Source organism: Aptenodytes patagonicus, chromosome 1 (genome assembly GCF_965638725.1).
Source record: "Aptenodytes patagonicus chromosome 1, bAptPat1.pri.cur, whole genome shotgun sequence".
NCBI lineage: Eukaryota > Metazoa > Chordata > Aves > Sphenisciformes > Spheniscidae > Aptenodytes > Aptenodytes patagonicus.
Genome location: NC_134949.1, coordinates 68,423,608 through 68,439,638, shown reverse-complemented (window position 1 = coordinate 68,439,638; position 16,031 = coordinate 68,423,608). Strand labels below are relative to the sequence as shown.

Sequence of the window (16,031 nt, the reverse complement as noted above, 5' to 3'; positions counted from 1 at the left end):
GCAGTGGTAACAGCAGCACCCAACAGCAGCATTACCTACTAGGTGAAGAAGCAGAAGAGAGATTATAGAAGGAATAACAGACAGACTGTGGGGACAGGAGATTCTGGTTTTGTAGAGCACAATGGAAAGGGGCATATAGATAGCAACAGCTAAGTTAGTTATCTCCTTTTTACAGGTTTATAGTGGGGAGCACAGGAGTTAGGTCACTACTTAGGCATTTAATCATCAGCACTCAAGACCACTAATAGATCTCTTATTCTTAAAGGCCATTTCTCTTCAGAACAGATAGATCTGAGACTGTTTAATACATCACTCAACATCTTCAGAAAACATCTAAACAGTACGGAAGCTTTTTTGTTCTTACATAACACTGGTCTTTTTTTTTTTTTTAAATATAGCATCCATACTTTAGGCTCTGCTTCTCCACTTCCACCCCAAAATCTTAATAGACTTACCAGATAATATATCCTGAACAGAGTAAGTCAGGAGAAAGCCTTTCATGGCTGCCTCAGCCTTGGAAGTGAAGGTCACTGTCACCACTGAACCTCGAGATTTTATGGGACAGAGGGAAGAATCACCACAGAAGTTGCCTCCAAAATAGACCAGGATGGGACACGAGCCTTCCACTTTCCCCTTTTTCTCTTGAGGGCTAAGCCTTGCAAAATGCAGTGTCAGAAAAAATTTCCCTTTCTAAAAGCCTCTTAATGACAGCATTGAGCTTTGAATTCATGCATTGGACTACAGACATGTCCAGAAGATAGCTTGCTATACTTGTAACCAGAATGGTAACTATTTGTCTGTTCTTCAAACATAAAAATAGAGGTGCCCATTATAACCACTACAAATCACTAGTGGCAAGTGCCCACTGCCTGGACTACTTTGGTCAGAAGAAATCCCTGCTCTGACAGGCAGACCCCACCTCAGGCTCTTTTGTGCAAGGCACTATGCAATGCCCACAAGACTGTGGGACATCCATATTCCCTGGGGAATACATCACTTTGAGAGTAACTGAGACCTGGCACTGAAGAACCTTGCATCCACGGGTGCCTGAACAGTTTAAATTTTCAGTCTAGGCTTTCTCCTCCCAATAGAGAAGGTACTTGCACAGCTTCGTTTCCCCAGCAACATCCTACCTAACCAAGCCAATAGCTCCTTAGTCAGGGTGGGTAGGTACCTCCCCTGGCATAGCAGGGCAGTAGGAAATGCTTCCCTTCCCCTGGCCCCACCGCTTTGACCTGCTGCCTTTGGCACGCAGCTTCAGACACACACAGCAAGTTGTCATGCTGCAAGTTCAAGCCTGGGAAAGAGCAACCCAGAGAAACTCACGTTGTTCTTAGGCACAGCCATGCCATGATTAGGACCTCGCATCCAATACATTTGATTGCAACAGTATTTCTAGGCAGGGAATGATACTGAGCTAGCTGAAGTAGCTCCAAGTATTATCAGAAATCCCTCCTGGAGCATGGAAGTCTGCCATGTAAAACTCCCCGTCTGTCTGCAAACGAAACTTAGTTCAGCTCCTCTGTTTCTCTCACCCCAGCATTAAGGTGAGCTCTCTCTCACCTATTAACTCTTTGGTTAGTCCAAATCCTTCATACACCATCAGCTGGCCATGACAATTAGACAGATTTCTTTCAGTCCAGAAGTCCAGGACTTCAAGCCGAATAATGGATTTTAATGAGGCTACAATTCTCCAGTGGCAGCTGCAGCACAAAGCAAAGAACAAAGTCACAATGCCAGCGTATTTTACAATTAGTTCTTATTTCCTAGGGATAGCTATCAAAATGTGAGCAAAGCCAAAAGGGATTGTAATGCCCATTAAAAAGAGAAAAGAAAAAAAAAAAAAAATCAAAGATGGGATACTGGTCCAAATCTATTTTGGTCATATTATTCATTACTTCTGAAGTTAAGCTTTCAAACAGTTTAGAAGTCTATGCTATTGCCACGTGAAGGGAAAGTTATCTCTTACCCTAACTAAGCACGATAAGGGAGGAAGAAAAGGAAACAAATGAAAGTGCCAAAAGATTTTTAGTGACATAGTTTAGCATTACCACTGTTAACCCCTCAGTTACGCCACGTTCAGGCCTCTGACACGCTTTATGATGAGAGCTTTGCCCAGAGGTATCAGATTTGTCTGCTGTTTACTGGAAAGAAGGTACTGGTACCCCCCAGCTTTCCTAACTCTCTTTGAGGAACTTGCCCAGTTTTCCAACATGGACTGAAATACCTATGGATTAATCGAAAACCACATCACAGATATTTGCAGGTTTTCATGTGGGAGCTACAAAAGCCAGAAGAACTCGGGTGCTCACCTGGTGGCATTTACGTATCTCATGGGGTATGCCGGTGACTGAATCATTCCTTCCCGATCTGTAAGGATGACATCCGCGCATCATGACAACTCTGAGCTCATCTCCTTGGGATTTTTGGGGGCATTGCCAGGTTTTTGTCCTGGTAAGAATAAGGACGTAGAGCATTAAATTCAGCTTTAATGCTAAGTTTTAAATGGACTTTCACCTGGGACTAGGGCAATCCCTATATGACATGTCACCCCCATGGAAAAGCATGGATCATAGGTGAGAGCCAATCTGAAGAGCAGAACCTTGAAATACTCATTTTAAAAGTTCATCTGGAAAAAGATGTGTTCAATTAGAGGACAAACCAATTAGGAAAGCTACTACATTTCTATTCTACCAGACCAGACCTTGTTCATCATAATCCTACAAAACTCAAACTCACTTTAGCCTTGTTTCAAGCTTCAGCATTTTGCGTATCAGTCAGTTTTATCCATGCTAGAACTTTCAGAGAGCTCCGGTTTTTCATATGTTTGGACAACACCTGTATGTAAAGTCTCCAGAAAGCCCATAAAAGCATCTTGAAAACAAGTACCTATTCTTGAAGCTTTGGTCAAGCAGGTCAGTTCATCTTTAGAGAGAAGTGGTTGTACAGCTTGACTGTACCTTGGACTCTGAGTATCAAGTATTCAATGCTGAAAGCAGCAGGGCCAATGGAGCAGAGCACCATCTTCACCACAGGTCCAGGCCTCTGGAGAACCACAGGAGACTGCTGTCCTGGTTTCGGCAGGGATAGAGTTAATTTCCTTCCTAGTAGCTGGTACAATGCTGTGTTTTGGATTTAGGATGAGAACAAAGTTGATAACGCACCGATGTTTTAGTTGTTGCTAGGTAATGCTTACACTAGCCAAGGACTTTTTAGTTTTCCATGCTCTACCGACTGAGAAGGCTGGAGGTGCACAAGAAGCTCAGAGGGGGGCACAGCCAAACCGGCCAAAGGGACATTCCATACCATGTGACGTCATGCTCAGTACATAAACTGGGGGAAGCTGGCCGGGGGGTGCCGCTGCTCGGGGACTGGCTGGGCATCGGTTGGCGGGTGGTGAGCAATTGTACTGTGCATCACTAGCTTTGTGTATTATTATTATTATTATCATATTATTATTATCATAATTTTATTTCAATTATTAAACTGTTTTTATCTCAACCCACGAGTTTTTCTCACTTGTGCTCTTCCAATTCTCTCCTCCATCCCACTGGGGGGTGGGGAGGAGTGAGCAAGCGGCTGCGTGGTGCTCCGTTGCCAACTGAGGTTAAACCACGACAGTCCTTTTTGGTGCCCAACGTGGGGCTCAAAGGGTTTGAGATAATAACAGATTAACCGGAGTGTATTAAGGAACTTATATCTGTTAATAGTTGTGGGTCACAATGTTGGTTTCTCTGTTCTCGATATTGATTTATATAATCTGCATCGTGCTCTTTTTTTGGCTGTACATGCTAAAGATTGGTGTTGTTTTTTGCAGTTTGCTGTGGTCTGCAGTGATTAGTGATGTCTCGCTTGTGAATTTTGTTTTTAGAACATTGACCTTGACATTAGTGTGGTATGTAAGTTTCGCAATGAAGCCGTTACTGTACCACGGAGACCATTTCGTGGAGACAACTAGCAATTACAGTGACTTTTCTGAGAGTTTTTTTACAGAGGAAATAGAGAATGGCAGTGTCACTACCTTCTTCTATGATGTTTCCTCCTTCATTACAGTAACTTTTCAGTATTTTGAACAGCCTTGGGTAGTTAAGATACTTCTATTAATACTTCTTGGGAATATTGTTTCGGTTTTGTCTAAAGTTTGTAAGCAATTTAAGAATATCATCCAGAGATCTGCCCCAAGACTGGATAGTTATGAGTGGCAGGGTGTGTGGGATAGGATGGGCAAGTACCTAGGCCAATGGGCACCCCCAGTGTTTTGGAACTTCACCCCTGAGCAAGTGCAGAATCCTGAAAAGTTAGTAGAATATTTGGACAAAGTATGCTGTCACCCTGGCAACTCCAGAGAGATGCAGATCATTGCAACGTGCTGGGGCCTGGCCCATGCCTACCGAGCCCTGTTCATCACCACTCAGTACCCTCAAAGGGAAGAGAAGGTCTCTGGATCTGATGGTAAAATGACACGCACTGTGGCCACTCAGACCTGGGCAACACGCCCTATGGCCACTCCGACCCCAGCGACACGCCATGCGGCCACTCAGACCCCATCGACACGCTCTGCGACCACTCCGACGCTAGCAACAGGCCCCGTGGCCACTCAGACCCCAGTGACATGTACTGTGGCTACTCAGACTCCGGCAACAGGCCCTGTGGCCACTCAGACCCCGGCGACAGGCCCCGCGGCCACTCAGACCCCGGTGACATGCACTGCGGCTACTCAGACTCCGGCAATAGGCCCTGTGGCCACTCAGACCCCGGCGACAGGCCCCGCGGCCACTCAGACCCCGGCAACACGCCCTGCAGCTGAACCAAAGAACCAGCCTGTGCCTGTATCAGTCTCCCCTGTACACAAGAAGAAATTTTGGAAGTGGAAGTCGGCTCGTTTAGTAAGGGAGGAAGAAACTACTTCTAAAAGGGGGCTGGAGGAAGAAGTGTACGAGACAGACGACTCTGGAGAAGGGCCATCACGAGAACAGCAGGAGGAGAGCCGGCCGCTGACCGGGGAGGAAGAAGAGGAAGAACTCATAAACGAGGCAGTGACCACCCGACCTCTATCCCTGAGTGAGCTGCGAGATATACAAAAAGATTTCAGCCGCCGTCCAGGTGAGCATATTGTCACCTGGCTGCTCCGATGCTGGGATAATGGAGCCAGTAGCCTAGAATTAGAGGGCAGGGAAGCCAAGCAGCTGGGATCCCTTTCTGGGGAAGGGGGCATTGACAAAGCAATTGGAAAAGGGACACGAGTCTTCAGCCTTTGGAGGCGACTCTTGTCAAGCGTGAAGGAAAGGTATCCCTTTAAGGAAGATGTCATATGTCACCCAAGCAAGTGGACCACCATGGAGAAGGGTATCCAGTTTCTGAGAGAATTAGCTGTGCTGGAGGTGATTTATGATGACCTGAACAATGAACAACTATCCAAAGATCCAGATGAAGTCAAGTGCACACGACCCATGTGGAGGAAGTTTATAAGGAGCTCACCATCGTCATATGCCAATTCATTGGCAGTGATGACCTGGAAAGATGGAAAGGAACAAACAGTGGATGAATTGGCTAGTCAACTCCGGCAATACGAGGAAAGTCTCTCTTCCTCCCTCGTCTCGGCTGTGGAGAAACTGTCCGAAAAACTGTCCCGGGAGATCCAGCAACTCAGAGAGGATAGGTCCTACTCCTCACCTGTACGGACCAGTACCTCGGCTATTAGGAGTCAGCTTTCTTTTGCTCAAGAGAGAGAATATAAAGCAGAAGGATGGGGAAGTCCAATGTGTACCTCAAGGGGATTTGATTTTGGGTGAGAATAGCCAATGATCTGAATTATGTGATGTTAAGTACTAATTATAGTTATAATAGTTATACTAATAATACACAGATATACTAATAATACTAATAATATTATATGCCATACTAATGTTATTACAATAAGAATCACCCAGACTAATGAAGAATAACTTCAGTGAAACCAAGCAAAGCACAGTGATGATGGTACCAGAACTGACTTCAACATGAAACAATCCAACACCACATACCATCTCCATTTTTCCTGCCCTGAAAGATTATTATGACAGATGGAGCCCGAAGTCATGGACTAAATGAACTCACCGAACGTTTTAGAGGGATGGCCCACAGACTAAGGGAATGATATCCCTGTGTGTGTGTGTATATATATATTAAAAAAAAAAAAAAGGGGGGGTGGTGATTAATGAAAATGTACTGGAAAATATGAGACTTGAGCATGACACAGATGGTATAGAGTAACGGGTGGATATTGTCCTGGTTTCGGCAGGGATAGAGTTAATTTCCTTCCTAGTAGCTGGTACAGTGCTGTGTTTTGGATTTAGGATGAGAACACAGTTGGTAACGCACCGATGTTTTAGTTGTTGCTAGGTAGTGCTTACACTAGCCAAGGACTTTTTAGTTTTCCATGCTCTACCAACTGGGAAGGCTGGAGGTGCACAAGAAGCTGGGAGGGGGCACAGCCAGGACAGCTGACCCAAACTGGCCAAAGGGACATTCCATACCATGTGACGTCATGCTCAGTACATAAACTGGGGGAAGCTGGCCGGGGGGGGCCGCTGCTCGGGGACTGGCTGGGCATCGGTTGGCGGGTGGTGAGCAATGGTATTGTGCATCACTTGCTTTGTGTAGTATTATTATTATTATTATTATCATCATCATTTTATTTCAATTATTAAACTGTTTTTATCTCAACCCACGAGTTTTTCTCACTTGTGCTCTTCCAATTCTCTCCCCCATCCCACTGGGGGGTGGGGAGGAGTGAGCGAGTGGCTGCGTGGTGCTCCGTTGCCAACTGAGGTTAAACCACAACTGCACGGTACCGCATAGCACAGCTAGAAGCAAAGCCAAACACACCACCACCACTGTAAAAACACCATTTGAGAAATGTAGGCAAAAGTCATACAAGTTACTCTGTGGAAAGGCAGAAAAGCGAGGAACTATTCACATTTAAGAGATGCTTCGGTGCCAGTAACATGGCTGCTAGGTAGTCACCTCCTGATGAGGCAGCGGGCAGCACCTCCAGTCCCTGTCCTGCAAAGAAGTGCCCTACTGCTAGCCAGCAAGGATTTGTTCAGTTCATTGCACAGTATCAGCTGCCCAAAGTCTACCTACGAGGCTAGGCATTTCATTTGCTTTATCTGTCCTGAAAAATTGCTAGACTACTTAAGGGTTCATTCTTGGACTTAAATTGAAAATGGGATGGGACAGGGAATTTTTGCCATTATTCCATCTCCACTGATAGGTACTTTCAGTTGTTAAGCACGCTAAATTGTTTTCAGGTTACTTTCTGGCTCTCAATTTTCCAGCCTCTTTCTCCCTTGTCATACCATCATCGTAAAGTTCTAGCTCATGCTGACATTAAAACCCAAGTCTATGTTTTAGGTTCCTCAAAAAAGTACTTTCGTTTAAAGACAGGCACCCACTGACTTCTGTTGCTCACTGGCTCTAGAGAAGAAGGGGAAAAAAAACCCTGAACAGGCTGTTTCAATATGTTGGCATATAAATAGACATAGGAATCTAGTTTAATATACCCAACCTTGAAAAACTGCCAGCCATAACAAATGCTATTACATAGTAGCGAGTCTGTGTGCTGGAGGACGCTCCAGGGAGCTATCTATCAGACTCCTATTCAGAGAAAAGTTTGACTGATGGCACCATTTCTGAGAGTATTTTCCTCTGTCCTGCATATAAATAGTTATGATAGTTAAACTGTTATTCTCAGCTGTACTTTTAGAATTTTTTTGTGTGCTTTTATAAATAAGTTCTTGGAGGAAGGTAGCTGTGGAGTGCTCTAAGAGCTCCTTAGCACATCCTCTATCTTTCTCCTCTCCTGCCCTTTCACTCCCAACCCAGAATTAACTGACATGCTAAACTTTAGATTTGGTGGGTGTTGGTTTTTTTTTTTTTCCTTAATGAAAAAAATATTCCTAGCATGTTCCATTACCCTAAAGGTCTTCGTCTGGAAGCATTACTACTGTATTTGGTAACAAAAGGGTGTTCTTGTTCAAGTGTCAGGAAAAAACAGCTTATTTCCCTTATATGAGAGCTATGATGATCATGCACATAGCCCTCATCTACACCCAGACAGAAGTCAAATAGGGCCTCTTCCCTAGAGTATTAGCCATCACCACTGGTGTGACGTAAGAGGATGAAGGTCTACACAGAATAGCTATTATCCAGAAACTTTCTCCAGAGGCATCACTTCATTTTAAAAATATTTGGAGAACACATACACTAGAATTCACCCACAGGACTCCCAAAGGCTGGTGGTGGATTTCTCCACCACACTTTGTCTACCAGGACGTCAGTGTTGATATCTACCCAGGAGAAATGCTTCTGTATAACTAGTTTATAACATCTGTAATCACAATAAATTAAACCTATACAGAGGCAGAATAAAGGGGGATGAGGGAGGGGAAGAAAGAAACACATTGAAGAGCTGGGAGGGGATGCTGGGAGAAGGAACATCTTCACAGGTCAGAAATCCTTCAGCACACCCAATAAAATCTCTGCAAGATCTAGCCTTCATGAGTTTTCCCCCACTCCTTTCCTATTCCTTCCTCCCCTCCCCATTTACATTTTGTGCCAACAAGTTCTAATTCCTTTTGCTTTCAAGTTACTGTCTGATACTTCCCTTTGATGTCCCTACTCCTTACCTTGCAAAAATTAGTGACTAAGCATTCCTTAGTCACCTTTCTGTGCCATTCATAGCAGTCTATAAAGCCATTGCATTTTGCCTCCATTGTCTTTTCCAGCCTGTTGAGTCTGTTTAGTCTCTCCCCGCAGAGAGCCAGACCAACCCCTGGATACCTGTCATGCTCCTCTGTACTTCTAGATCCTTTTCAGAATGACTGTGTGCAGGAGGGGGAAGAATTAAATCAAACCCCCACACAGTATTAAAAAAAAATTGGTTTCTCAGGTTTGTACAGTAGAGCATGTTTTATTCTTTACCCCTTCAGATATTGACACCTTGTTTTGTATTTTTCATGGCTATGAATCCGCTCCAGTGACTCTACAATGTTTCAGTGCTAGTAGCTAAATTAAAGCCTATCACTTGTGTACATAAAGGCATGATGGTCCTCCCTTCTGTCCCAAGACCTCAATACAGTGAAGGTAGAGATTGGTTTTCTTTATATATAAAAATGTTTATATACTACGCAGCTTGTACAGCAGACAAGAAAGCTGGCATTTGACTTGCCATTTCAAACAGATGTAGGAGTGTGCTACTGCCCTGCATCTTCTCTCTTCCACTTTTTCCCCTACTCTGTATACAGAGCCTTTAAAACAGGAAGCAAAACTCATTTCCTCCATGCATTTTGAAATGACCCAACTCACTGGAGTAACCTTGATGTGCTCCTGCTCCCTGCCACACTGCACTTCAACTAGATTTTACTTAACTGCACAGTGTGCAGTACATGAGCAAACCACATGTAGACATACAGGCCTACAGAAATCTAAACTTTCCAGTAAAGAGCATTAAAGCTCTCACTTTCATTTTATTTTAGCTTTAATTCTGTGGATTGCATTTGCGTTCGTCTAGGCTAGTGTCTCAGTGACCGGACTGCACCTCAGCAGGGTCAGGGTGAGGAAGACCATAGCCCTCTGCACAGGAGATAATGTATTTTCTGGTATAAAGAGCCACACTCCTGTTTCCCAGACATTAACGCTTCAGTGTCATCCACTCCACCTCCAAGAGGCAAGTAATACATACCGTCATTGCATCTCACGTCATTGTCTCAGAGGGTATGGAGGTGTTGTGGTTTAACCCCAGTGGGCAACTAAGCACCACACAGCCGCTTGCTTAGCCTTCGCCCACCTGTAAGGGACGAGGCCCACGTGTCTGTGCTGTAAGCACAGACAATGCCCCAGGGAAAGCTCCAGAAGCCAGCCACGGGGAGGGGCCCGGTGTCACTCTCCTTGACTGACTAATGTCTCAACCACTCCTGGAGCTGGGGTGAGAGAAGACTCTAGAAACCTTGGGCTGGAGCCAATAAATAGGGGCGCACGTGAGCCCCCTGGGGACACTCTCCACACCGACACCCCCTGTTGGCAGGTCCGACGCTGGATCCAGGACTGGTGATTTCTTTGTCTTTGTCTCTCTCTCCCCCCCCCCCCCCCGCTGCTCAGCTCTCTCTCTCTCTTTCTCTCTCCTCCTTCTTGCTCTCTGTTCTTGATGCTGTTAAGTAATACAAGGCCTACCTCAACTCACCACAAAGCCACTTAGCTTGTGTTACATATTAAGACATAGAGGGTTGATGCTTATAGAAGTGTTTGTGCCATTAAAGTTGGAGTTTGTTTTTGGACCTTAAGTGTTATTTCACCTTAATCCACACCGAGGGGATTTGCGGATCTTAGTCAGTCTCCCCTTCCTGCAGGTGGGGTGTGACACCGCCCCTGCAGTGGGATGGGGGAGAGAATCAGAAGAGCGAAAGTAAGATAACTTGTGGGTTGAGATAACAGTTTAATACTTGAAATAAAATAATAATAATAATTCATAATGAAAAGTAAAACAACAAGAGAGAGAGAGGAACAAAACCCAGGGGGAAAACAAACAAACAAGTGATGCAGCTGCTCACCACCCGCCAACCAACGCCCAGCCAGTCCACCAGCAGCGATCGCTGCCCCCCGGCCAACTCCCCCCAGCAAATGTCCCTTTGGCCAGTTTGGGTCAGCTGTCCTGGCTGTGCCCCCTCCCAGCTCCTTGTGCACCTCCTCTCTAGCAGAGTATGGGAAGCTGAAAAGTCCTTGACTTGGTATAAACACTGCTTAACAACAACTGAAGCATCTGTGTGTTATCACATTATTGTCATGCTAAATCCAAAACACAGCACTATACCAGCTACTGGGAAGAAAATTAACTCTATCCCAGCCGAAACCAGGACAGGAGGAAAGGGGGTTGACTTTGAATAAGAAGCTGCCAATACAGGAGGTCACAAGTCACTTATATAAACAAGTGTCCATAAGGGTTTGCCCAAATACCACAGCTTATATCTTAGTGTACTAAGGGGGCTGTTCTCCTACCAGGTCAATGCAACACACTGACACAGGGATTAAGGTCTTCAGCCAGGTTTACAGCCTGGGCTCTGAAGCTTAACTTAAGGTTGCCACACATTGGAGCCATGCAACTGGGGCTGGAAGCCCTTTCTGAAGCTGGTCCAAGTGAAAGTGAGAGATTTCTAGGACTGAGTGTCCTCAGCTGGATCGTTTGTTGTTACCTAGCACTTTTCTTCCTTGCTGGCTCTCTTCATAAATCCCAAGAAACTCCTCTTGGCAGTTCAGTGATGATGTTATTGACAGATGCTTTACTATAATCTTTGCCATGCCCTTCAGAGACAGAGTATCCAAGAGCACTCTGTGCTTCCCACGTATCGTGACGAGGAAGGAGCAGAGGTAAACCCCCGGGGCTCTTCTAAGTCCACTTCTGAGACACATTCTGTGGATAAATGTGCACTTCAGTGATAAAAGCATTAAGAAAAGACAGTAAGAGCTTTTACAAAACCTTCCAGTTCTGCCCATGATTGAAGATAGTCTAGCAGGTCAATAAAGTTAGTGGGAAATGGTTTTCCAATATTTAGTTTTCTTTTTTTTTTTTTTAAACCTGTTCTTCTCCCCCCCCCCCCCCCGGCCCTGCCCTGCCCCAGTATTACTGGACTTGCTGGAAGTCTGAATATCTTGATATCACTGGCAAAGGCACAGCTACTGCAGCCACTGGAAAGGCCAAAACGAATGGATCTGATAAAAAGCTTTATCAGATCTGCTACATAGGACAGATTAAATATATATATTTGTATATATATTATTGATATACATTTTTAAAACCCCTTCCCATCAATTAGATCATTTCTTAGGCTCCAGCATGCAGGCTGGTACAAGCCTGCAGGAGTCCTCAAAGTGTACATGGTCACAAGGCAGCCCTGTCACCTTAGCCTCGGAGACCCAGGCAGCAGACACAAGCTAGGCAGCATAAAAGAGTGAGCTGCCAGGCCTTAGGGGAAAGCAGACTTGCTTGCAAATTTGCTCTGAGCTGTGCTTTGAACCAATACCTGGAAAACAGATAAACAGATAACAGGTTGGTCAAGTACCTGGGCTAACAGGCCTACCAACCTCAAATAGTCACTGCTGAGGAAGAAATCTAATTTTTTTTTTTTTAATTGACCTTGTGACCAGCCCTTGACAGGAGTTATGAAATACTATGCTTTTGTCTATGCACTCTCTGGTTCTCCAGAAACACAGGAGGAGAGCAGGCTTAGCCTGTATCTGCATGCACACACAGTGCAGTCAGATTAAACACTTGTTAAATAAGAGACCAAATCAACAGGGAAATATTTGGAAGCATCTGAGTGGTTGTAACAGAGCAGGAGGAGAGAAAACAAGATCACTAATGAGAACTGTATGTCCCTTTAGTACCAAGCATAACAGGGTTGTTTGCCTCCCAAGGCAGCAATTTTTAAAGTCATACCCTCTGTAGAGCAGCTTAAATTCTGTTTAAGTGCGCTTCCTCCCACACCAACATTTATGAGCTTTCTGCTCAGATTGGATGCTGACACCACGCCGTGTCTCTGCGTACCTGCACGGGACGCTGAGAGCACAGAGAGGGTAGAGCTGAGTCCTTCCGCTGGGTAGAAATCCTTCAAATCCAGAAGGGAGATGAGGAATATTTGCTTCCTGAGGAGGGTGCTGCAGTGTGAACAGCACTGCACAGCAGCGCTGGCTAGAAGGCACACACAGGAAAGCATGACTTGGCTTAACCCACAGTGGAAGAGAGCTCGGCCAAGCTGAGTTATGGGAAGGGTACCCTTCCTCCAGGAGAGCTGGCCTTAAAAACAAAAAAACAAAACAAAAACAAAACACCAAACTCTTCCACCACAGTCTAGGTTGAAAAGCAATGAGTTAAAATCACACAGCTTTGCACAAAGGCAAGGCAAGGGCTCCTGCATGTACTCAGCACTGTTGGAGGACATGGGCCCTGTGCTTGCATCAGGGGACAGCAGGGAACGGCAGCCCGGGTGTGGGTACAGCAGTCTGGAAGGGGGTAAAGCCCATTGGGCTGAGCTGCAAAAACTTGTCTCTAGGTTCATTTTAAAAATCATTTTCACATTCAGAGTGACACCCCAATTCGGATCATTACAGCACCACGCGCTTGCCATGACTTTGAGCTCACCCAGTGATAAGCAGCTCAGCTGAGACAAGCCTGCTCCAGTGCAGGCAAGAGCCTTGCGTGCGTTTCCAGCTCCTGCTAACCAGCCCTGGAGCTGCTGTGCTAATGATGCCCCCACAGTCGCTGCTGTGCTGCACTTTCCCGAGGAGAGAAAGCATGCCCACCTCCTGTTGCTTATCACTTCGGGGGACCTATTTTTATCTCAGTGGTGTGATGTCTTGGAGCACCAGCAAGGATGCCAGTGGGAAGAGGAGGAAAGCACACACTGCATGCCAACATCCTGGCTACAGCACAAGTCTGCAAGCAGAGCCGGTAGCGCATCCCCTCCTGAACAGGTTGCTTTTTAAACCCGTGAGCAACAGCATTCTCCAATTTGCTGCCAGTGCTAGTGTCACCCAGTAACTCAGGGGTACTTCAGCCTCTCCATCAGTCTTCTTCCAACACTGTCACAGTATCGGATGTGGAGAAAGATTTAAATGCTTAATAGGCAGGAGGAGGCACATCAGTAGGGCAGGGCTGTTTGCTGTGCTTTAAAAGCAGCAGCAAGCTGACAGAGTGCCTCACCCAAGACCACAGCTCTGGTTATGCTAAGTACATGCGTAAGAGATTAAGTAACTGTCCCTGCTCTGAGACACTCAGTCCAAAACATGGAAGATAAAAAAAACCAAAACAATACCTCATTCCAAGGATAAGGGAGAGAGAGCGCAGATTAAGCAACATACCCAAGTGCACAGGAAACCTGCAGCATCAGTGTTAATGGACCCCTGGCTCCTCCACGCAAGCCCACTGCTTCTAGCTACAACAGTCTTTCTTCCCTTGGCTCTGCTCACCAGCTTCCCTTTGTCCCTCCCTCCCCTGTCCCTGTGTGTACACACACACACCTCTTCCCAAGACAAAATCCTGAGACCTTTGTCCACTTGCAACCAAGATGTTAGGAGACTCCAGCTTGTTACCAGGCTCTACCCAGAGCTGCTCCTGAACTGAACCAGTTCCACCATCTTCTGCAAGCCAAGCACTGCGGCCTCTGGCATGCCACAGCTCCACACAGTTCTGCAGTCACCCTGTGTGCATGCCTCTCCCGTCAGCTTTGTGGGCAGCTTCGCTGGCTGCTTCTGCACTGAGGTCTCTGGTGCACTGCCGCTTCCCTGCAGCACGCTCTGTTCAGCATCTGAGGAGAGGCACAGCATGCTTACAGGCAGTTTAATACAAAACTCGGGAACGGTCAGCATGGCCAAGCACTTCCCACAATAGGAAGGCAATCATATGAAGGTCAGATAAAGGAGCCCAATGGTCAGTATCTGCTCAAAGAGCCCTCACAGGGCTTTGAACCTTTTGTATGAAGCCATATGTAAAAGCTGTGTGCAATGCTACAGCCTCCACCTCTGGGAAAGATTTACAGCTACAGAGCTGAGCAATTCCCTGCATAAACTGCCTGACCTACAGTAAATCCATGAAAGCCATTACAGCCATCAGACAGTCAGTGGTCAGCAGTCAGTTGTGCCAGATCCAAGGGTATGGAAGGTCTCCAGCCAGCTCCCAGCTTATCTGTGGGGATGGTCTGGCTACCATACAAGTGATAATTTGTTTTGTTAACTGGTTTTAGTTTAGAAGAAAGTTCTCCCTTAGTCGGCACCTGTACTAACATTTCTGTTATGTCAGTGTGGGACTATGAACGATGCCACAAGGGAGAAAGACCAGCAGCTGCAGCACAAAGCAGGAGAGTCCAAGTGCTCATCTGACCTGCAAGTGGAGCATTATCCACAAGTGCTCTTTAATACATCCTTTAAGTTCCTGCTCATAACTGCAGCACACTTTATTCGGGATACAGAAAAAAAAATTAAATTTATTCCTGTTAGCAGAAGTCCTCCATTTTCTGCTGGCAGCAATAGAATAAAATATAGGATGGGCAGAAACATGAAAACTCTGTCCAGGATTAGGTCTTTCCTCTTTCTTAAGAAATGCTGTGGGACAATCACAGCTATTCACTAAATGGAGAATTACATACTTGGCTGTACATGTGCACATGCGGGGAAGGAGGGATAAAGCTCTGGAAGACAAAGGTTTTGCATCAGCAGTTTCCCAGTGCAACTACTTTGAGCCAAAGTGAAATATTTCTCTAGAATGACAGATCAGTTTATTTAACATGGAAAAAAGACCTGAAGCTATCTGTGGTTCTTTGAAATCTCTCAAATCCCATCAGATGAAACAAGCTGAAGTGCTGGATTTCTCCATTTGCCAATGAAACTATAAAGCCAAATTCACCTTGACCTGAGGAGCCTCAGCAGGAAAGAAACTTCTGGGAAAGGAGGAGAGAGCGAGCTGGTGCAGGGAAGCAGTATGACAATGCTGGGTTCATGTGGAGCCCCTCAAACAGGTTTTCTCCCCTCATTTCTCTGCATGAGAGTGCCCCCAGTTTAAGAACAGGAGCTGCTTCCTTTTGTAAGATACCATCACTTTCATGCAGTCAGTCCTTATTCACTAGCATATGCTACTCTTTCTCTAGCACTTTCTCTGGCAAAATTTATCCTGCAGAATTCTGAATGTGGTGCTAATTATATCTAGATACACACACACACAAGTTCAGTTTACAGCATTGTCCCAAATTATTCTGCCCAAACTGTGGGGCTGGTAAGCATTTTCGCAAGCAGCCACTTTTTACTGAGAAAAGTATCTGTCCAAAGATTATATTCAATTTGAGAGCCAGAAGTGTTAAATACAAATCTTATGCTTCCAAAACTCCCATTCTGATTTCCAGTAAGCTTTGTTTAGGGGGAAGGTATGAGGAAGAGGAGGAAGTGGAGACTTTCTGCAGGAAATACATGGATTTTTTTTTTCTTCCTCTTAAGTTGCCTCAAAAAGT

The 16,031-nt window shown here is 45.5% G+C and overlaps 1 protein-coding gene across 1 annotated transcript in view; it reads right to left on the bottom strand.

Moving 5' to 3' along the window:
• Positions 1 to 1,531: 1,531 nt before the first annotated feature.
• Positions 1,532 to 16,031, bottom strand: part of OVCH1 (ovochymase 1) — a 33,714-nt gene continuing 19,214 nt past the window's right edge. Inside the window, 2 exon segments of the mRNA XM_076328597.1 lie at positions 1,532 to 1,703; positions 2,313 to 2,370. Coding sequence (XP_076184712.1) covers positions 1,532 to 1,703; positions 2,313 to 2,370 — 230 coding nt within the window.